Source organism: Hemicordylus capensis, chromosome 6 (genome assembly GCF_027244095.1).
Source record: "Hemicordylus capensis ecotype Gifberg chromosome 6, rHemCap1.1.pri, whole genome shotgun sequence".
Lineage (NCBI taxonomy): Eukaryota > Metazoa > Chordata > Lepidosauria > Squamata > Cordylidae > Hemicordylus > Hemicordylus capensis.
The window spans coordinates 21,668,657-21,690,178 of record NC_069662.1 but is presented as its reverse complement, the minus strand read 5'-3'; the positions used below and the strand labels follow the sequence as shown (position 1 = coordinate 21,690,178).

General features: G+C 46.6%; 1 protein-coding gene across 1 annotated transcript in view; it reads right to left on the bottom strand.

Moving 5' to 3' along the window:
- The window catches only part of PTPRH (protein tyrosine phosphatase receptor type H), a 39,844-nt gene extending 19,287 nt beyond the window's left edge, over positions 1-20,557 (bottom strand). The window contains exons 1-9 of the mRNA XM_053263598.1: positions 20,497-20,557; positions 18,909-18,948; positions 16,909-16,971; positions 14,633-14,809; positions 12,276-12,506; positions 8,789-9,073; positions 5,514-5,795; positions 3,543-3,815; positions 687-941 (exon numbers count right to left, since the gene is read on the bottom strand). Of these exons, the coding sequence (XP_053119573.1) occupies positions 687-941; positions 3,543-3,815; positions 5,514-5,795; positions 8,789-9,073; positions 12,276-12,506; positions 14,633-14,738 (1,432 nt within the window). The 5' untranslated portion in view covers positions 14,739-14,809; positions 16,909-16,971; positions 18,909-18,948; positions 20,497-20,557. The remainder of the gene's footprint in view (positions 1-686; positions 942-3,542; positions 3,816-5,513; positions 5,796-8,788; positions 9,074-12,275; positions 12,507-14,632; positions 14,810-16,908; positions 16,972-18,908; positions 18,949-20,496) is intronic.
- Between the last annotated feature and the right edge of the window lie 965 nt (positions 20,558-21,522).

Sequence of the window (21,522 nt, the reverse complement as noted above, 5' to 3'; positions counted from 1 at the left end):
CTGCAGACCAATCTTCCTCTGGAATTGAGGAACGGAAGCAGCAGGCAAAGCCAGGAACAGGATAGAGAGTTCACAGTGAGAAACTTGGGCCAACAGCCGAAGCAGAAACTGAAGCAGAAGCCAAACAGGAACAGAGACCTTGGGAACCAACGTGGAGATGTTGCACCAGCAAAGGTCCAGCTGCAAATACAGTGCTGATACAGGAGCCAGGAACTCCACCTCTTTCTGAAACTCAGGCAGGCTCTGGTCCTTGGCAGGCATCTGAGCTGGTTTCCCCCTTCCTCCTGAGTAAGCCCATTGGAAGGAAGGCCCCAGGTAGCTAGGCAAGCACTTTGTCATCAATGTTGGAGCTGGGTTCCTCTGCTCCTGGGATCCTGAGAAAGGAGCAGGAGTCCAGATAGGGGGTGCTAGTTCTCCTGTTTCTGGGTTTCTCCAAAGTGGTGTATGTAGGAAGGGTGAGTTCTGCTTGTTTAGTCTTGCAAGACTTCCATCACTACTAAGAAGCCCAGCTAGGGTTTGCTCCTTACCCGCCCCCCAAAGAGGATCAAAGTATACGTCTGGGTGGGTCCTTCTGACATCTCTGCGAGACAAACCCACCCCCAAGGTCGGACCACCTTTGCCCAAATGATCCTACTGGTGAAACTGGCATCTGATGATGCCCACTGGAGGACCCCAAGACTTCTCACCTGTATCATCCGTGTGACACACCACAGGCTGGGACAGCACCTCCTGGTCGTACCAGACAGTTGCCACTTGAATCTGATAGCTCCTGGCAGGCTGCAGATTGTTCAGCTCTGTGTGGTTGAGCCGGACCTCCATTGAATGGCCAAGCCAAATGACCTTGAATGTGGTGTACCCACCAAGGAGATGGAGCCAGGACACTTTCAGGCTGTAGCCCCCTTCCAAGGACTGGCATTCCACATGGCCTACGCGGTCTGGCTCTGGACAGAAAGAAAGCAAATTGGGTCATGGGAGGGTTTGCTGCTGCTGCTGCTCTGTATATCATTCTACCCTTTCCTCAAAAGAGCTCAGCATGACATCAGTTGGGATCAGTCACAGGGAGGCCCTCTCATCCCATTCTCCGGCTGAATTACCATCTGCATCCAGAGGTTTTCTGCTTCCTGCTCCCCTGCAATTATTCCTGCTGTCCCGCAGTTCTGCCCACCCCAGTTCCTGGCATAAGGGCTAGGGAAAGGTAATGGGTGGCCGTGTTCATCTGGTGTTCATTGGGCCTTCTCAACTGTGGCCCCAAATTGTCAAACGCGCTCCCTGTGAGTCTAAGAAGCTTGCCATCTTTGGAGGCTTTCAGGAGACCCACAGCTTTTCAGCCTGGCTTTTAATAATAAGTAACTGGTTTGAGAAGGTTTTACCAGTGAGATTTATGTTAATATTTTAACTGCTTTTGTTTTGTTTTATGTTAAAATTTAATGGTTTGAATTTTGGATGCAAATCGCTCTGAGCCCTTCTGGGATGGGCAGCATATTAATAAAATAATAATAGTAGTAGTTTAACTCCGTCCATTCTCTCTTGCTGTCCATCATGCCTGAAACTTGAGTGGGCAAAAGCAGAAGGTACGAAAAGCAGTCACTGGGGGGTGGGGGAGCAGCTCGGATTGGGAGTGTGGGGAGTTTAGCCCCTTCCTGTCATTCCATTCCCCCAGCAAAAATTGCCCCCTCTGCAAAGCTGGCTAAATCCTGCAATTATGCCCATGGAATTCATGCCCCCAAAGTGGCTAACTCCTGCAATTAACCACTTTGGGGACATAGGGCAGTTTTAGATGGACAAGAAAATGGTACCACAGGAAAGGGCTAAGGTTCCCATTCCTGTGCACCACCGTTTTGATTAGAACTGGGGTTTTCATTCCATAGCTGCTTTTAGTCAATTAAGACACATTTGCAGTTTCCATACACACATCCCACTGAGGCAATTAGCCCAGGACTTGACCAATCCCAAGCACCAGGGAGCCATGGTGCTTAAAAATTTAACCATGGTGCCTGAATGAGGATATTCGGAGGCAGAGTTAGTTAATAAAATCTTTTTTTATCCCAGACAGTCCTATTTCTGTTCTAAGTATGTTGTCGGGATGCCGCGTTACTTGGCTGCCAACATGGCCCCGGGGAGACCGGCAAAGTCTGTGGGGAATGTGGTGACCCTCCTTTGGGGCTTCTATCTTCCCCAAAGGGAGCCGGGATGAGATGGTTCCAGGCCTGTCGGATCCTGGTGGGATTGAGCAGGCGAGAAAGGCAGAGCTGCAGGGAACAGCTCCAGTGTGGCCGCCATGTTGGAAGAGGCAGGAAGTGAGACCGGGGTGGGCGAGGCTTGGAGTAGACTTTATGCCTTGCCTGCTCTGTACTAGGTCATTTAAAGCCAAGGCAGCTGATGATGAGGACTTCTTCTGAGCGTGCAAGCCATAGTTCCCCTGGAGAGGGAACCAACTGGATGTAGCAAGCCAAGAGGAGGACCAAGGTGATGAAGTAAGCTCCTTCACTGGCTTACTCTGAGGCTGACCTTGGCTGTTCTTACCCTGGGATATTGGAGTCAAAAGAGGCCAGGAACACACCTCCTCCCCCTCAGAGTGGGGTGTATGTAACTTGTCAAGTGGATAAAGAGGAGCCCATTTACAGGAGAGGAGAGATGGTCTTGTGGTAGCAAGCATGACTTGTCCCCTTAGCTAAGCAGGGTCCACCCTGGTTGCATCTGAATGGGAGACTTGATGTGTGAGCACTGCAAGATATTCCCCTCAGGGGATGAAGCCGCTCTGGGAGAGAAGAGCAGAAGGTTCCAAGTTCCCTCCCTGGCAGCATCTCCAAGCTAGGGCTGAGAGAGATTCCTGCTTGCAACCTTGGAGAAGCCGCTGCCAGTCTAGACAGACAATACTGAGCTAGGGCACTTTGCAGACTAGAGCCTACAACGGGGTCAAGACGAATCTCGGCAGTGTGCTTCCACACTTCCTGCGTCGTGACACCGCAGTCCCTACGTGGACAGCAGGGTGCTGTCCACAATTGCAATGCCTCGTTTCAAATTTAATTGCTGTGAAATAGAGCTAGGACGTCATATATCTGGCGTGAAAAAGTTGCCGTTTTTCCGGGTTGTTAGCTGCTGCGAGACTGCGCCCCCTACTGTTTACATTTTGAATGTGACTTGCCTGAACGGAGACATTTTGCAGCTGCTGAGCAGCTAGTCTGGAAAGCGCCCAGATGGACCAAGGGTCTGACTCAGTATATGGCAGCTTCCTATATGCCCTACCACCCCACACATCACTACGTCCGATCATTTTGTCAAGTGACCACTGTTTGGATCCAAAGAAGATGCATCAAGGCCTGCATCTGGCCATGACCCTGCATCTATGGCAGCTTCTGTGCATGCTGTGCTGTGTGCAGACATTCCTCCTGAGCACTGCCCTCCCCAGAGTTAAGGGCAGCAATTCCTTGCATGCTGAAAGGCAGCGCCTCACTAGCTTCCCTTTCCCTGGGATACAGGCTCTGTGCATCCCTTTCTCTGCCTCCCTTTCCTCCCAGCTCCAGTGACCCAAGGGTAAGTACTTGTGGCATTTTCGAGCTCAACAGGAATGCTTTCCGTCTTCAGGTTGCTTCCTCTGGCCACGCTGAACACACGGAAGGTGTAGTTGGTACCGGGAGTGAGCCCATTCAGCCCTGCGGTACTGTTGGGAAAGGTTAGATTTTCCATGAGTTTATCTGGCTTCTCCCATAGCTGAAGCCCAAAGTCATTGAAAGCTGAGTTTGGGCGCTCCCAGGACAAGGTAGCAGCCGTCTGGTTGATGGTGCGGATGCTGAGGTTAGTAGGGGGCAACGGGGCTGAAGGAAAAGAGGAATGGTGTTAGAACCAAGTCATAAAAGTAATGGCAGCTTCCTATGTTCTTATGTTCCTAAGCCAGAGATACACCGGGGGCGGTGCGGGGGGTGAGACTTCTGAACCTGCATTGCAGGCTATACCTGTGTAAAGCAGAGGGCTTTAAAAATCACTGGACAAGGCTATTGATAAACTAGGATGGGTTCAGAGGAGAGCAACCAAGATGGTGAGGGGTCTGGAAACCACATTCTATGTGGAACAATTCAAATAGGGCTATTGATAAACAATTGATAGGGCTATTAAACAGGGCTATTGATAAACTAGGATGGGTACGGAGGAGAGCAACCAAGATGGTAAGTGCTGTTCCCTCTAACAGGGATTCCCAGATGTTGTTGACTACAACTCCCATGCTCCCCAAGCAAAAGCCACTGCAGCTGGGGATGCTGGGAGTTGTAGTCAACAACATCTGGGGTTCCCTATTAGAGGGAACAGTGATGGTGAAGGATCTGGAAGCCACGTTCTATGTGGAACAATTCAAGAAGCTGGGTATGTTTAGCTTGGAGAAAAGAGAACTAAGGGGAGGCTGCAAATATCTGAAGCACTGTCACAAAGAAGGAGGAGCCAACGTATTCTCTGTTGCTCCTGGGGGCACGACTAGAACCAGTGGGTTGAAAGGATGAGGAAGCAGATTTAGGCTAGGCATTAGGATGAATTTCCTAACTGTGAGGGCTGTTCGCCTGCGGAACAGTCTGCCTCATGCAACGGAGGACACTGGAAGCTTCCAAACAAAGGCTAGACAGCCATGTGTCAGGGATGCTATAGCAGATTCCTACATGGAGCAGAGGGTTGGACTAGAAAACCTCTAGCATGATATGATCCCATGAGTCCAGCTTCTCCCTGAACCCATGTTCATAAGGCCCTGATGGCCATCCTGAGAATGCAGGGCGCTTTCCAGATTACATGCTACAACAGTGTCACTACGTATCTGTTAAGTGTGCTTTCCATACCTATAATGTTGCCAAAAAATAGCTGTATTTTCCAGTTGTAAGAGGTTTGTGCAAGCTAGAAAAGACTGCTCCCCCTGCTGATGGCTTTGCGCAACACCCTTTATTTACAGTTTCAATACACTCCTGCCAAGCCAAAGCAAACGACCGCTGTTGCAGCCTGTAATCTGGAAAGCGCCCAGGAGTCTTTGCTCTCAGCCATATCCCTGCACTCCTCTTACATATTCCTTCATCCTGGTTTAACTAGGTGAATGTTTAACGAACATCAATAGAAGTGGAGTGTGCTACTTTCAGTTCGTTTGCATCTTGCCTCTACCGCATGCAAACCGTGCATCTTGCCCTCTTAGCACTCTTGATGTGACTGTACGGCTGGTGGCATCACATTCTTTCTGTGTTGTACCTTTTGCACCCCATAGCATTGACCCCACGCCATTCAGGGCGCAGGGCAGGCGTGGCCCAAAGCATTGCAGCACCTGAGGGGAAGTACCAAATGCTGCCTTGCCCCATGACCCTGGTGGGGGCCAGCCCCCTTTCAAAACTGACCCTTGCAAGTTCGAAAGTGGTGCAGGAGGCCCTTCCAGTTTGCAGGGAAGGGGGAACAGGTGATATTTGGGGGGGGGGACTCACTTCCCTTTGATCCTTGTAAGCACAGTTCCTAGCCCAAGTCATGTGCCCAACCCTTTTAATAGTTGCACTCACCTGTCAGAATCTGCAGTGTGGCTTCAGCACTCATGATACCACTAATACATGACTTCAGCTTTACCGAGTAGAAGTTCCCTGGTTCAAGGCACTTGATGATGTATGTGAAGTTGACCGTGCTGGCGTTCCTTATTAGAGCTGTGTCATCTTCACTTCTGGCCCAACTCACCCAATATGTGTAATTGTTCGCATTGGGGTCTTCGGGGGGATTCCAGGAAATGGAAACGTTGTGGGTGTTGTAGGATGTCACATTCACCATTATGTTCTTGGGCTGGTTTGGAGCTGGGGAAAGAGCAGATTCATTTAACAGGCAGCGCCCTCTGCTGGCTTTGGTGGTCAGGCGCTGAGCACCCGTCCCTCATGGGCTGTGATTTCCACTTACTCCAACCCACAATGTCCCTGGAGCATTTCCAGACAGGGTTTTTAGCTTGGAATGGAGGGTGTGCATTCACACATTTGCATTGGGATTCATGCCCAAGTCCATGCGAGATATTAGGGAGCACTTCATACATGATTTGGGTTTTTCATGCATGTTAGAGTCTAGCCCGATTTATGTCCAGGGTAAAAAAATCCACCTTTTGCTTCGTTTTTGGGGGACAAATTCGAACTTGCAGTAAAGCCACTCAGTAAACCTGCAGTAAAGCCTGCTGTCTGGGAAAGCTCCTGGTGGATATGCAAAGATGGCATTCAGCCACAGAACCAGGATGGTCACAGTGTGACAAGAGCTAGGAAATACTAATAATGGGCAGGATTTATTATTAAATCCTCAAATTAAAGGAGTTTTATAGTCAGGGTTATGCTGACTCTTTTTTCTTTTTTTTTGAAAGAAATGTTACAATTTCTTAGCTACACAGATCCCACAAATTCTTAGCATACATGACCTGAGAGACTCAAAATAATATGTATTTTATGAAACGCTCGTACAGAATTGCTGGTTGCTGCGGAGCTTTATTGGTTGTTGCAGATCTGGGGAAAGCCACGTTTCTGTAGCCCTCTTCACACATTATGTTCCATGAGCGTGCAATCTGTATACAGTGCGTGTACGTGCCAATCTGTATACTATGCCTGTCCAATTATACACACATTATGTTATTGTTGAACAAACATACAGCAGTATAGGGCCAGCCCTCTTTCCAAAGTTTGACTTCGGTGCCTTTCCCACCCCCACCCCCCACCCCAGCAGAGAAGCGAGGTGCTCCAGCTCCAGCTTGAGACATACAGGCTGCTCATTTGCTGGGTCGAATGACCAGCCTGCATGGTTGACAAGCAAATGACTAGCCTGTGCTAGGCGCTTTCCAGACTAGCTGCTCAAGAGCAGCAAAATGCCTCTGTTTGGGCAAGTCGCATCCAAAACGTAAACAGCAGGGGGAGCAGTCTTGCAGCAACTAATAACCCGAAATATTTCATGCCGGATATACAATGTCCTAGCTCCATATTGCAGCAATTAAATTCGAAACAAGGCATTGGAATTGTGAACGGCACCCTGCTGTCCGTGTAGGGACTGCGGTGTCACGATGCAGGAAGTGTGGAACCACACTTCTGAGATATGTCCTGATCCCATTGTAGGGTCTAGTCTGGGAAGCGCCCTGGTTTGGGGATACAGTGGGAGATGGAAATGTGCTGAGGAACTCAGAGCCTGCCCAACACCCTTCCTTCCTCTACTGTCGCTTCCTCCCTTCCATCAGCAGTGTGGGAGCTGTGATCCTCAGGGCCAGCCAACCTCTCTGCTGCCCCAAGAGACTGTTTTTAACAATGATGTGAGGAGCTTCCCTCCATGACCTACCAGGCCCTACAGCAGTCAAGCCAACAGTTGCACACGCCACTTACTTCCTGCTTTCAATCCGGCCCTTGTGGGACCTGGATGGAGGCTCCTGCTTGAGTAACCACAGTAGCAACACAGCAGAGTGAGGGCAGGGACAGAGTGCGCTGAGCGGCGGGTGGGCGGGGGGTGGGCGGAGGAAAGCAAGGCAGAGGTGGGCCCTACCAGGAGGTGGGCCTGGAGGTGGGCCCTACCGACTCAACAAAACCAGGAGGTGGGCCCTACCTACTGTCACCCAGGAAGCTGTGGCACACCCTGCCCCAAAGAACTGGAGCCCAAGGTGGCTGCCTAGTGGACAGGCTGGTCTTCAGCAGTACGCTATCTGTACCATTTAAAGGAACACATGCATAGTTGTTCACACAAAAACATGTACCTGTTTAATATTGTGTTGTGAGCTGCCCAGAGAACAATTTGTTATGTGGAAGCTAACAAATAAAGTGTAATAAATAAATAAATAAATGATGATGATGATGATGATTAATAATAACTATTACTATTATTTATTACAGTTGCAGTCTCCAGCCCTGGTTGCTCAACTGAAGATCCTGAGTCCTGTAGCCCACTTGCCACCAGATGTCCAGGGACTCCAGCACCTGGCGCGGTCCCTGTTGACCCGGGTGACGACCAATCCGGTATAGATTTATTAAAGTTATGTCTCACCATATTGTTGATGGGAGAGCAGAGGCACTCTTCATCTGGCTCCTCTGATGAGACCTGTCCAGTATGGTTGGACCTCTGGCATAGCTCTCACCTTCCTCAGAGCACGCAAGCCCCACAATCACGCCAAGGTAGTGCCTCACTGGGGGATACTATTATTTATTACAGACATCTATGCACATGTACTACATAATGTCTGAAGAGGGCTTATATGTACACAGTGGTACAGCTTGTGGTCTCACCTAACACTGGATGTTACATTGTTCTTTTGCATAGACTCCAGTTCTATATTAGGACATGATTCACAGAGCCTTGAGGAACAAAATTGCTTTGTTTATCTTTTCAGGCAATCTGTTTCCAGCTCCGCCCCTCCACCCCCTTCTAAATTTGTTCTTTAGATCTGTTGCACATACTTTAAAAAACTAAACAGTAAAACAAGTCAAAACAAAAACACCCATTGGCACGTTTTCGTCCGGGAAGCATTTAAGCTCAGGGTTCAAACAAACATGTTTACTGCATGCTATTCAACCTCAAAGTACCATTGTAGCAAACAGAACTTTAGGGGTCAAGCCACCATTTTGGAGGGGGAGGTGATTTTCAACAGGGAAATGGTGCAGAAGAGCCAAACTGTGGCTCCCCGTAGCTGCTACTCTTGGGTAATCCTAAGCCTCTGACTACACAATGATTCATGTTATGTTATGTATCCTTTGGCCCTTAATCTCCGTCTCTCCCCCCCATCCCTGCCCCATGCTGAAAAGCCCCAACCACTTTAATCACTCCCCCCCTCCACCAGTCCTACCTGTGGTGGCATTGATTTCTGTCGGAATGCTGGGGACATTATTGGAGGTGAGAGTGTAGACCGCAACGCTGTACGTAACTCCTGCTCGCAGACTGTCCTCAAGGTGTGGGCTCCGGGAGGCAACAGTGCAGCCTGGTCCCCGTGGAGGAGTGCTGAGAGTTATGTTGGAGAGGCAGATCTCATACCGGTTGGTATTGTTGCCAGAATCCTCGGGTGGCTTCCATCCAATTGTCAGTGAACTTGTGTTGCGTGCTTCTATCAAAACATTCAGGACTGCAGAAGGCTCTGAGACAAAAGAAACAGGACCCTCAAGGCTCTTCTGTCGATGAGCAGGTAGGCACATAGGAAGTCGTTGTCTACTGTGTCAGACCATTGGTGACTCTGATAGGCTGTGGCTCTCCAGGGCTTCAGGCAGAAACCTTTCTCAGCCTACATAGAGACACCGGGGATTGGACCTGAGACAATCTGCATCTTCGTGCTAATCAGATGCGCTACCTCTAGCTCAGCAGCAGAGCATCTGCTTTGCAGGCAGAAGGCCCCAGTTCAATCCCTGGCAGCATCTCCAGTAGGCCTGGGAAAGGCTCCTGCCTGAAAGCGTGGGCAGCCACTGCCAATCAGGGCAGACAATACTGAGCTAGGTGGACCAAGGGTCTGACTTGATATAAGGCGGCTTCCTATGTTTCACTGAGCTAGGCCCCTATCCTTCTATTTTCATTTATTTATTTATTTTATTGTTACATTTATATACCGCCTTTTATTAAAACAGTCCCTAGGTGGTTTATAGCAGAATTTAAAAACAAGATTGTAAAAAAGACACAATTAAAATATTAAGCTAAAAACATAAAACAAATCTGATTGAAAATTTAAAACACAAGCATAAAAACAGTACAAAATACAAAGAGCAGCAGCAGAAACAATCATATAAAAGCCTGGATAAAAAGCCTGGATTTAACATGCTTTCTAATAGTTGTGATGGAGACTGAGGAGCGAATGGCCACCAGGAGAGCATTCCAGAGTCTGGGGGCAGCAACAGAGAAGGCCCTGTCCCGCATGCACGACAACCGAGCCTCCCTCATGGTTGACACCCAGAGCAGAGCCCCCTCATATGACCTCGTCAAGCGGGTAGCAACCCTTGGGAGGAGGTTTTTAATTCCCCCCCCCCAGCCCCGTAAATTGCCATGAATTCTTTTATGAAGAATTTTAAATAAACAAACAGGCCTGAGCTAGTGGCTATCAACATCTCTTAAGCCCTGATCAGGCCTAAGGCCTATGTAGTCTAGTTTCCTGTTTCACACAGTGGTCCACCAGATGCCTCTGAGAAGCCCATAGGCGAGAGGTGAGGCCATGCCCTCTCTCCTTGCTGCTGCTCCCCTGCAACTGATAGAGGTGGCCTATAGCCCTCAGACTAGTAACCATTGATAGACCTGTCCTCCAGGAATTTGTCTAAGGCCCTTTTAAAGCCATCCAAGCTAGTGGCCATCACCACATCGCATGGCAGAGAATTGCATGTGTGGCATGAAAAAATACTTCCTTTTGTTGGTCCAAAATTTCCTGTCCTTCAAGTTTCATGGGATGATTCCTGGTTCTAGTACTGTGAGAGAGGCAGAAAATTTTCTTTCTTCTGGCATTGAATTCCACACACTTAATTCTATATAATTGAATTAAGGCAGACAGGCACTGAAACCCCAGCCTTTGGCCACTGTGGCTAGGGATGATGGGAGTTGTAGTCCAATGACATCCAGGGACTCCAGGTTGGGAACCCCTGGCCTAGACTGTGGAACCCAATCTCGATGGAGGTTTCCTTGCTACTGGGGTTTGGATGGCAAGTTAAGAGTCTACATTTTCTGAGGGCATTTGGGGTATCAGAGAATTAAGCATTGTCTCCATACAACTCTGCGACTTCATAGCTCCTGTGCTGTGACATTGAATCCTCTTCTTGATTTTTTGTTCTTTAATTACATGTACTGTATATATTAGTTTTCTAAATAGCTATTGAGTTACCTTATTGATCCTGGTAGATAGAAAGGCAGGGTATGAATATTTTACACAAATCAAATAATGAGAACATATGGTCTTAATGATCATACACTTGTTTATGATGGTCATCAGTGTGCAGCACACAGCCAGGGGAAAATTGAACAGACTGCCCTGTTCTTCATTTCTCAGTGGCTGCATTTAACTAGCATACAGCATCCTGTAGCAAGGGTTCCCAACAGAGGGGTTCTAGTACCCCTGGGGTACTTGAAGGGATCCTGAGGGTTATAAAAGCCCTCTTGCCTCCCCACGCTGGAGCTGCGCTATTAGTTCCCCATCTGAATATCGCCAGTTCGAAGCCGATGCATCTTCGGCAATGTGTCCACTGCAGAAGGGGTGGGGAAAGAGTGAAGACTCTCCCCCTCTGTTCCCGATTGGCTGGCTACATCCTGAAGCTCAACATACCCCTCCCCTTGAACTGACACACAGGTTTCAGAAAATTGGCACTGAGTACTCCTATTGAAATTAATGGGGTAAGTAAACTTGTCCCATTCATTCCAATAAGACTGCACATGACTGACTCAGTGTGGATGTGAGCCAGTGACTGTAGCAGCCTGTCTCCCTAACTGCAACACTTACATTTGTATTTTTATGTGTATATATGTACACACAAAAATTGTTTAATGTTACAGTTATGAGATGGGCTATTTCAGTCACTGTCTTACATCCAGATTAAGTTTCTATCTATCTATCTATCTATCTATCTATCTATCTATCTATCTATCAGTCACATTTATATACTGCCCAAAACGCAAGTCTCTAGGTGGTTTACAACAAAATTATAAAAATAACAAATAAAAAGGATAAAACATTACAACAATTTAAAATTTAAAACATTAAAACTATTAAAAACACAATTAAAACAGTATCTAATTAAAAGCCTGGGTGAACAAATGTGTCTTGACTGCCTTTTAAAAAGTTGTAAGAGATGAGGAGGCTCTTATTTCAGCAGGAAATGTGTTCCAAAGCCTTGGGCTAGCAATGGAGGAGGCCCGTCCCTGAGTAGCCACCAGATGAGCCGATGGCAACTGTAGACGAATCTCTCCTGATGATCTCAATGGGCAGCGTGGTTCATAGTACACACACGTACACGTTGAAGGGTAAAGTATGCCATTGAGTCAGTGCCGACTCCTGGTGACCACGGAGCCCTGTGGTTGTCTTTGGTAGAATACAGGACGGGTTTACCATCTCCTCCTCCCGCACTGTATGAGATGATGCCTTTCAGCATCTTCCTGTATCGCTGCTGCCCAATATAGGTGTTGTTTCCCATAGTCTGGGAAACATACCAGTGGGGATTCAAACCAGCAACCTTCTGCTTTTTAGTCAAGCAGTCCCCCTGCTGCTGCGCCATTAGGTGGCTGAGTACACTTGTTTAAAAAGGCTTGGAATCCCTGCCCTGTAGAAATCACAAGTTTTGCTATCCCTGCTGCTACCAGTATATGGCAAGACTCACGGGTGGTTACATTGGTAGAGCTCCACTGGCTACAGTTTCCATCTGGCTTGATCATGTACACTGCCATCTTGTAATCTTGCCCGGCTGAAAGCCCCGAGATGTTGGCTGTGTAGATGGTGTCGGCAGCAAAGCTGTATTTGTAAGCAGGGGAGACGGGTGGGTTTCTCCAGCAAAGGGTTACAGAATGGTTGGTCTTGTCCTCTACAACAAGGACATCCTTGGAGGTCAGCTCTGCACAGAAAGAGGACGACAAAGTCAGAAACAGTGGAGGGCTGCTAACTGAGCAAGAGGAACCTTTGAAAGTGGTGATTCTCTTTTTTTTACCAGGGGGAGAGCAACCAGCCCTATCCATCCCCAGCACAGCATCCCTCCAGTGGCTGTTGCTGGTGTTTATCATATGTTTCTTTCTTTAAAGATTGTGAGCCCTTTGGGGACATCTATCTATCTATCTATCTATCTAGACAGCTGTGAAAGAACGAGGCCTAGACCTCAATAAGCCCCTGTATTGGGTTTCTGTAAATTAAGCCCCTGTATTGTAGAGTGTATTAATATTCCCAAACCTCTTCTTGCAAATAAGCCCTGACAAATGAATTGTATTACATTATATTCCTTAAAACCTCTGCATTATTGTAAATAGGATTCAGTGGTTGCAAATCCCTGCGCATGGAGCAGGCTGGCAGGGTCAAAAGTTCATTCTTGTTTCACTTTTCATTTAGCATTTTGACAGTCGATTTTTGGAGGGAAAAGAGATTTGAAGACATGGAGGGAATGTTTGTTTGTTCTAACTGGGTGGCTTAAAAAACTGTTGGGCCAGAGAAACGGTATATATTGAGAGAGTTTTTTTGAGAGAGAAGCAGCAGTCTGCTTGCTAGTCAGAGGCTGGGAAGTTAGTGAAGTCAACAGAGTCCTGAGGGAGAGTCAGAGTCCTGGAGGATGTCAAGTCAAGTCTGCTGGAGGCGGTCAGAGCTGGAGGTTGCAGAAGAAGGAAGAGAGAGTCTGGAGCTCTGCCAGAGGCGGGAGACTGGGATTCCCCAGAAAGGCAGCAGAGAGTGAGCAGCCAGCAAGGAGAGAAGCCAAGCTGGAATCACCAGGAGACAAGAAAGAGCCAGGCTTTCTGGACTGAGCCCCAGGCCTGTGCTGTAATCAGAACAAAGAGTCTGCCCAGTAAGCCAGAAGCGAGGAAAAAAGAAAGCACAGAGGACTCTTGAGTAGGGACCAATATAGAGTCAGGTGGTGATTGTGTTTTTCCCGTTTTTATTTCCCCCTGACCTGCTCTGTAAGTAACGGTTTTGAGTCTATTTTTCCCCCCTGTAAAAGAAATGTTATCACTGAACAAATTTTTCCCCAGAAGTAAATTTTCTGGTTTAAGAAAAAAGAAACTTGTTGCTTTGTCTCCACCCAGCAACTATAAGCCTTTCCACACTACTGAGGCTTGTTCTTGCTTTTTCCTAATTTTTGATAAATGTGAAGGGCTGTTGTAGAGTATTCAGCCATACCAAAAGTCTGTTTGGTGGCAGTGGTTAAAAGGCTAGGAGGAATAGAGGGCTGATCCTCCACACGTGATAGCAGGGTGGGATAGCTGTTCTTCCACATGTCATGGTTGCAAAGTGGTGGGATATGTATTTTTGTGGAGACAATCAAGTATTGTTAGTGAACTTCATTTTATGTTGTTTTATTTTCTCCCTTTTATTGTTGTTCCTAATGTTATGTGAGGTTGGGGATTTTATTCCCTCCCTCTGAGTATGAGACATTGTGGGTTGGTAATAGGGTTGATGCTGTAACAGGATTGGCCGATTGCTATCAGTCTTTTTGCTGAAAGATGACACCGAGTTGTATTTAAGAGCATGACTCAGCCATCAGCACTGTGGCTGATGTTTTACATCAAAAAATCTGCTATCTTGAACACATTTTTAAAAACATTTATTTGTGCATTAAAGAGGTCTTGAAAAAAACATTGGGTGGTTTTTTTGTTTTTGGTGATGCTATGGGGCCTTTTAAGGTTGACCTTTAGGGCTTCAGCATATTATAATCAGGCCCTGTGCTGTGCCCATCACCTCTGGCAATCTGGAGGGATGTTTCAACCCTAGAAAAAGGGCAACTGTCCCCTCCTACTGATGTTCCCTAGCACCTAGTGTTTAGGGGCATGCCCTCTTGATTCTGCTGGAAATATACCGCTAATAGCCATTGATAGCCCCATCGTACATGAATTTGTCTGAGTTTGTGGATCTTGGAACTGGAATAAATTTTGCAAAATGAGCCAGGATGTGTTCAGTTGCTTATTTTGTGCATTTCCTTGTATTCACAGAATGTGAGGTTCCTTTTGCCCAGAATATAGATTGTGACCTCTTTGCCCTTACTTGTGCACGGGGAGATCTTGCCATCAGGGAGCGAGGTGCGGTTTTTCACTACAGACACCGTGACTTGGTTTCCTCCGAGGCAATCCTCCACTTCTGCATTTGCCATAACATTTGCATCATGTGGTAAATGGCATACAATGACCCGGGACAGGGTGTTCACAATTTTCAAGGAGCAATCTGTAGAGGCAGAGGTTGGCTAGTTAGCAGCAATTGGAGACTGGTTTATTTATGCTTACATCAACAACCCGATGAAGTAGGTTAGGCTGAGAGATAGCTGACTGGACCAGAGTCACCCAGTGAGTTTCATGGTGATGGGGATTTGAACTCGGGTCTCCCCGGTCCTAGTCCAACTCTCTAGCCACTATACCCTGCCACTGACTTTTCCCAAAGCTGTATGGTGTTTTTTAGTATTTGACAGGAACCAAATGGGTTAAATGTGGCCTGCTTCCCTGCAAGTTCCCTCCCTGCTTTCCTGCTTTTACCAAGAAAATAAAACAAAATAAAAGCTGTAATTAAAACAGAGGGGAAAACAGGTGCTGAGGAGAGCTCAGTACCACACGAGAGGTCTTGTGGGGCCTCTCCTTAGCTGGGAATGATGCTCAGAGTATCATTTCCTGCCAGAGATCATGGATTTGTAGTTTTCTCTGCCTTGTACTACAAGTCCCAGGATCCATGGCAGGAAGTGATGCTCCTGAAAGTAGTGAACCAATTTTGTTTGGGAAGGTGGTAGACCTTCAGGGACAGCTGGGCAGTAGCAGGTGCAGGGTATGGACATTTTGAATTGGGTCCAGCTCCTAAATGTCTGGACCCAACTTAAAACGGGGCCAAACCTTTTGAAAAAGGATGAGGAGAACTCACATTTCTTTCTATCTATCTACTATAGTATTTCTATACTGCCTGATATAGAAATGTCCAGGCGGTATACAGTTAAAACATAATATAAAAACAACATAAAACAGATAAAATTCATAAAACAGATGAGTAAAAATATTAAAATTTAAATTTCAGTTAAAAGCCTGGGAAAACAGGTATGTCTTCTTTCAGGGTTTTCCTAAAAGCAAACGGAGAAGGAGATCCTCTTATTTCAGCAGGGAGCAAATTCCAAAGCCCTGGGGCAGTCACAGAGAAGGCCTGGTTTACCTCTCCAAATGACAGTAATGGGCGACAGGGTGCATGACAGAGAAGGTGCTCTCTTAAGTATCCTGGACCTAATTTTGGCCCCACCCCCAATTCAAAATCCTGCACCATCTCTAGCCGCCATGCTGAGGATATCTTGCAAGACATTGCTGTCAAGATGCATTCTGCTATGCAAAGATGTCCAGTGGCTTTCGTGCTTACTCCTGGCAGGGAGTGAGGCCATAGCTCAGTGGTAGAGTGCCTGCATTGCATGCAGAAGGCCCCAAGTTCAATCCTGAGCATCTCCGGGCAGGACTGGCGAAGACGCCTCTCTGGAATCCTGGGGAGCTGCTGCTAGTCAGAATAGACCATATTAGCTAGATGGGCTAATGGCCTGATTCAGTAGAAGGTGGCTACCTAGGGCCTGGTTACAGGTAGGGTCCAATGGGCAATATGGCTGCACTTTAACACCACTCTGGGGCAAATCTTGTATTTCACACAAACGTGCAAGATGGAAGGAGCCTAAAACCACTTTGCCCATCTGAGTGTGGAGGAGAGCTGAAGGTCTATCTAATATTTGAGTGGAAGGGCTGCCCTGGAAAATAGGGACAGTTGGAGTGCATGCAGATACAGGTGGCAGAGACTGGGACAAACACCATAAGCGAGGGGTTTTCAAACTCGGGTCCCCAAGTGTTGTTGCACTACAGCTCTCACCATCCCCAGCCACTTTGGCTATTTTATCTGGGCATGATGGGAGCTGTAGTCCAACTACATCTGGGGACCCTAGTTTCTAGAACCTTTGCCATAAGAAGAACCTTGCTGCATCTGACCAAAGGTCCATCAGCCGATTTCCAGGCCCAAAGGAGGGCATGAAGGTATTAGCCCTCCCAGGCAGTTTCCCTCCTGGCAACTGTATTCAAAGATATACTGCCTCTGAATATGGAGGTTCCACACAGCCCTCATGACTAATGGCAAGTGATAAGCTTCTTTGTGAATTAGCTTAATAAAGTCATCTAAGCTAGTCAGAGACTGGGAGGTGGCATACATGGGGCTTGCAAGGGTTTTTTTCTTGCCCATGTCTCATGGTCCTGTGAAGGTGCCTTGAGTTTGGAAAGCAACGTAGAGTAGAAGAAAATCTAGAAGGGTCATTATTTACTTACTGATGGTTGTTGTGGGGGGCTGTGCGATAGTGGTAGTTTGGGATTTCCCCCCATTTTCTTTTGCTGTCGTGACGGAACAGGAATGGGGGAAGAGACCAAGAAAGGAATTGAGAGAATGAGGAATCTTGCCCTGGATTAGGCAAACTTCAAACACAAAACCAGAAATCACATGCACATCTCCAGAACACAGAAAAGGTGAAGCCAAGAGGAGAAGAAACAAGTTGCAATGAAAAGCTCCACATGTATTCCCAACATGAACCAAACTGTCTTCTTCAAGGAAAGTACAGTAGGCAATTCCTCAAAGTCAAGTCCTTTTTAAGAGCATAAGTAAAACCCAGATGGATCAGGCCAAAGGCCCCAAAGTGGGAGGGCCCAAAGTACTGCTGTGCCTGAGGCAAGGTGCCAAATGCTGCCTTGTCTTACGTCCGTGGCGGGAGCCAGCCATGTTTCACCACTGACCCATGCAAGCCTTGAAAACAGCATGGGAGGGAAGGATGCCAGCAGCCTCCTCTTCCCTCTTTGTATGTTCTCCAAGGAGAGGTGCTCCTTGAAAAGCTTACATGGGTCAGAATGGTCTAAAAAACCCAGCTCCGAGAGTGGCAGTAGGAGGCAACTTTGCCACCCTGCTGGTGCCCCAACAATCCACCGCCTGAGGCAACCGCCTCACCTTGCCGTATGAAGGGGCTGCTCCTGGCCTAGCGCTCTGCTTCCCACAGTAGTCTTCCAAAGTTGTCTCCAGGATGCCCACAAGGAAGGCATGAAGGCAGCAGCCTTTCCCTAGTGTTCATCCTCAGCAACTGGTGCTCAAAACAACATCAGTGTATATTGGTGGGTGGATCAGGAGGGCTTTTGCCCCTCCAGGAAATCTATATTTACTGAAAATTCTAAGTTCAAATTTGAAATGTAGAATTTGTAAAACTTCTAAATAAACTAGACATTCTACATAAACTCCAATAAGTTTAGAATTCCTGTAGAGGGGCCAGTTGCTCCTCCGGCCCCTCCAGAAATTTTAAATTGTCAGAAAATTCTAAATTCAAATTCTAAATTTGCTGCTTGTTTTTCACATAAATATATTTTAAAAGCCACATCAGCTTCAGACTAGATGCCCTGCTTCTACCTCCAAGAAGCCAAAGAGCAGATCCTGGGTGTTTCAAGATGGAGAAAATCTTACTTTAAAAAAAAGTTCTTACCATTTCTTCACAAGGTGTTCAGATGGCCACACTGCTGGCCATTGTGCAATTTCGCAGCACCATCTAGTGGCCATTTGCTGCCATTCCATTGATTCTCATCACAAACTGGCAACAAATGGCTAGCCGATGGCACTACAAAGTTGTGTGACGGCCAACGTAATCTGAACATTCTGTGAAGAACTGGTAAAGACTTCCATTTTCAAATGGAGTCTTTCTCCATCTGGAAACAGCTTCTGTGTAAAAGCTGTGAAATGAAGCCTTGAGGGCTTGGCTTGAATCTGGTCTCTTAAAAGATGTCTGTCTAGTCTGTAGTGTATTGTTGATAAAAGGGACAAATTAAAATTATATTTTACAGCTTGGTTCCAAAATGTGTAATTCTATATAATGCAGTAAACCACCCATATTGGCACACAATCTAGGCACTCAACAATTATCTTTCACACAGTGATGTGGAGAGTGGGGGTGTCAATGCTACAAACTACAGAGAGTCAGGCCAGTGACTTGTGGTATCAATTAATGGGCCTTGCCCTCCCCCAGAAGGAATGACTTCTGCAGACACCCTTCAAAGATAAAGTGCCTCTGAACCCAGAACTTCTATTCTATCATAGCTAATTACCATTAATAGATTTATCCTTTTAAAAGCCATCTCAGCTAGTGGTCATCTCCACGTCTTGTGGCAGTGAATTCCACAAGCACTATTCATTACCATGGCAATGGAAATAAGCATATACTGGACTCTTCCATTTAACATCCATGGAGGCATTTCAGTTGGGAGTTCATCAGACCCTAACGTTAGAAACAGCTACTCACTGTGTAGTACAGACGGAAGGAGAAGCAGGACTAGCACCACCTAAGAAGAAAGAGGCAGATCATGAAAGTCTTCAGGATGTCTGAATCCCCAGAAGGCCTTGAGGAAGTTATTTTAAAAAAATTTATTTACAATATTTCTATACCGCCCAAAACTTGCGTCTCTGCGTGGTTTACAATTAAAATCATTTAAAACATTAAATCAATTAACAATTAAAATCATTTAAAAGATTACAAACATTTAAAACCCAGTATTAAAATTATTTAAAACTATAAATCTAATTAAAAGCCTGGGTGAATAAATGTGTCTTCAGTGCTTTTTTAAAAGTTGCCAGAGATGGGGAGGCTCTTATTTCAACAGGGAGTGCATTCCAAAGTCCAGGGGCTGCAACGGAGAAGGCCCGTTCCCGAGTAGCTGAAGTTGCCACTGCATCCTCTATTTACCTCTTTCTACACCATTCACAGGAGGCAAGTTCTTGTTTGAGTGTTTGTTCATGCAAACCGGGACTGCATATTTGAATTTGCCCTATTAAACACCCTCAGACTGGGCTTCCTCTAACTCTCACCCAGTGCGGTTTCTTGAAACTCTTCTAATGCACCTCTAACTTTGTTAACAATGCCAGCAGAGTTTTGCTTTCTTCCTGTTCTGTGCCTTCTGAAGGGATCTGTGAGGCCCACACTTGCTAGAGATAAGAGACACTGGTGTGTTTGTATTGGAATTTGTAATTAATTTTTCAAAGCGCCAACAAAGGAAGCTGCCTGCTCCGGTTACAGAGCAGAGTGCAGAGTTTCGTTGCTGCAGTTATCCAAAGAACACGCATGGAGATCTAAAGGCTACATAATGGATAGGTGGGAAGAGAGAGAGATGTTTCTATCTACTCTCCAAGAGGAAAGGAAGTGGACTGACTCCCCACAGGAAATACCTTCGGAGTCAAGGCAGGGGTCATAGAGTAGAGGTAAAGCAGGGACAAGTAAGAGACCCTCACTAACTACCTCTACTCCTAATGCCCCTTAGTGGTCATGAGAATAGTTAGTGCAAAAGGTCAATGCACTGGAACTCCATCTCCAACAGTTTGTTGTTGCCTGTTTTACATTTCCAGAGGCAACATAATTTCATTTTTGCATTTATTGCTGTGCCCCAGAAGGTCTTGTAAAGCTTCGAACCGTCCTGCCATGGGATAGAAATGTCTGCAGACAGGACTGAGTAAAGGCCGTGTTGGTATTGTGGAGTACACACACTTTGATGACCTGACTCGGCAACATCTATATTTTACGCCTCTCTTTCCCCTCAACAAATATGTCCAGGCTGAAGAAAGTCTTGTGATGACACAGAAGCATGCACTGAGTTTTAAAATACTCCCTACCCCGCCCCCATATTCATCTGAGGTCAGAAAACATCCGTACCACCACTCACTGCATGATTTAAACACTGCCTTCGTAAGATGGGGAATCATTGCAGAACAGCCAGTATCCTAAGAGGTTTAAAGCTATTTAATCACATCAAATATTAACAAGCAGTTCTAATGGAACCTACTACCTGCCTTTAACACACACCCCCCAAAAAACCCCACAACAACAGGGTGACACTTACTTAGGGGACCACATTTGTGCTGTGAAAGTGGTTTATATCCAACTATTCAAACAAGAGTTACAAAGGGGTGTTGTCTATATTTTGAGTGGCAGCCATCTTGAAACAACATGGCAGATTGGCAGAATAACATCTCTATCGGGGACCCAGGAGCGTAGCTAGAGGAGAGAGAGCCCATGTTCACCCCTCTCTTGGGCGGCCCCTCGGAGTGAGGGAGATAATGCGGAAAATAGGGAGGGTTGGAGCTGGGGGCCCCTTAGGAGCTTGGGGGTGGGGCTGTGACCCTATCTGCTCCATGATAGCTACGCCCCTGCAGGGACTTCTCAGGTTCCCTCCCCTGTGAATTTGATTTGTATCTGACTGTGGACACAAGGGTTACAAAGGGGTGGTGCCTATACTTTGAGAGGCTGCTATTTCGAAACAACACGTAGGACTTTTAAAAACAGGCCCTTAAAACCCACCTATTTAGGCCGGCTTTTAATGGAAAACCTTTAACTGATTGTTTAATGCTAGTTTCATCATGTTTTTATGATGCTGTTTCTGCCTTTTTGTTTGTTTGTTTGCTTCTTTTCTCTTAAACTGTGGCTGACATTCAGACTTGGCTACTCAGGAGTTACTTTAAAGGACTACTAGGACTTCTGTTGAGCTCCTTGTTTGTTTGTTTGTTTGTTTTTCAAATTTGCAGGCTGCCCCAAACTTCCATTTCTGGGTGGTGTACAACAACATTAAAAATATTAAAAATAAAACCTTAAAACAGTTTAAAACCACAGTCCAGTTAAAAAGCTTGGGTGAAAAAATAAGTCTTTGGAGACTTTTTAAAAGTTGTCAGAGATGGGCAGGCTCTGATTTCAGCAGGGAGCACATTTGAGAGTCTCAGGGCAGCAACAGAAAAGGCTTGTCCGAGCAGCTGCCAGGCCAGTTGATGCCAACTACAGACGAACCTCTCCGGTTGATCTCAGTGGGTGGTGGGGCTCATGGCAAGGAAGACATTCTCTTAAATACCCAGGGCCTAAGCTTAATGTAGTCAGG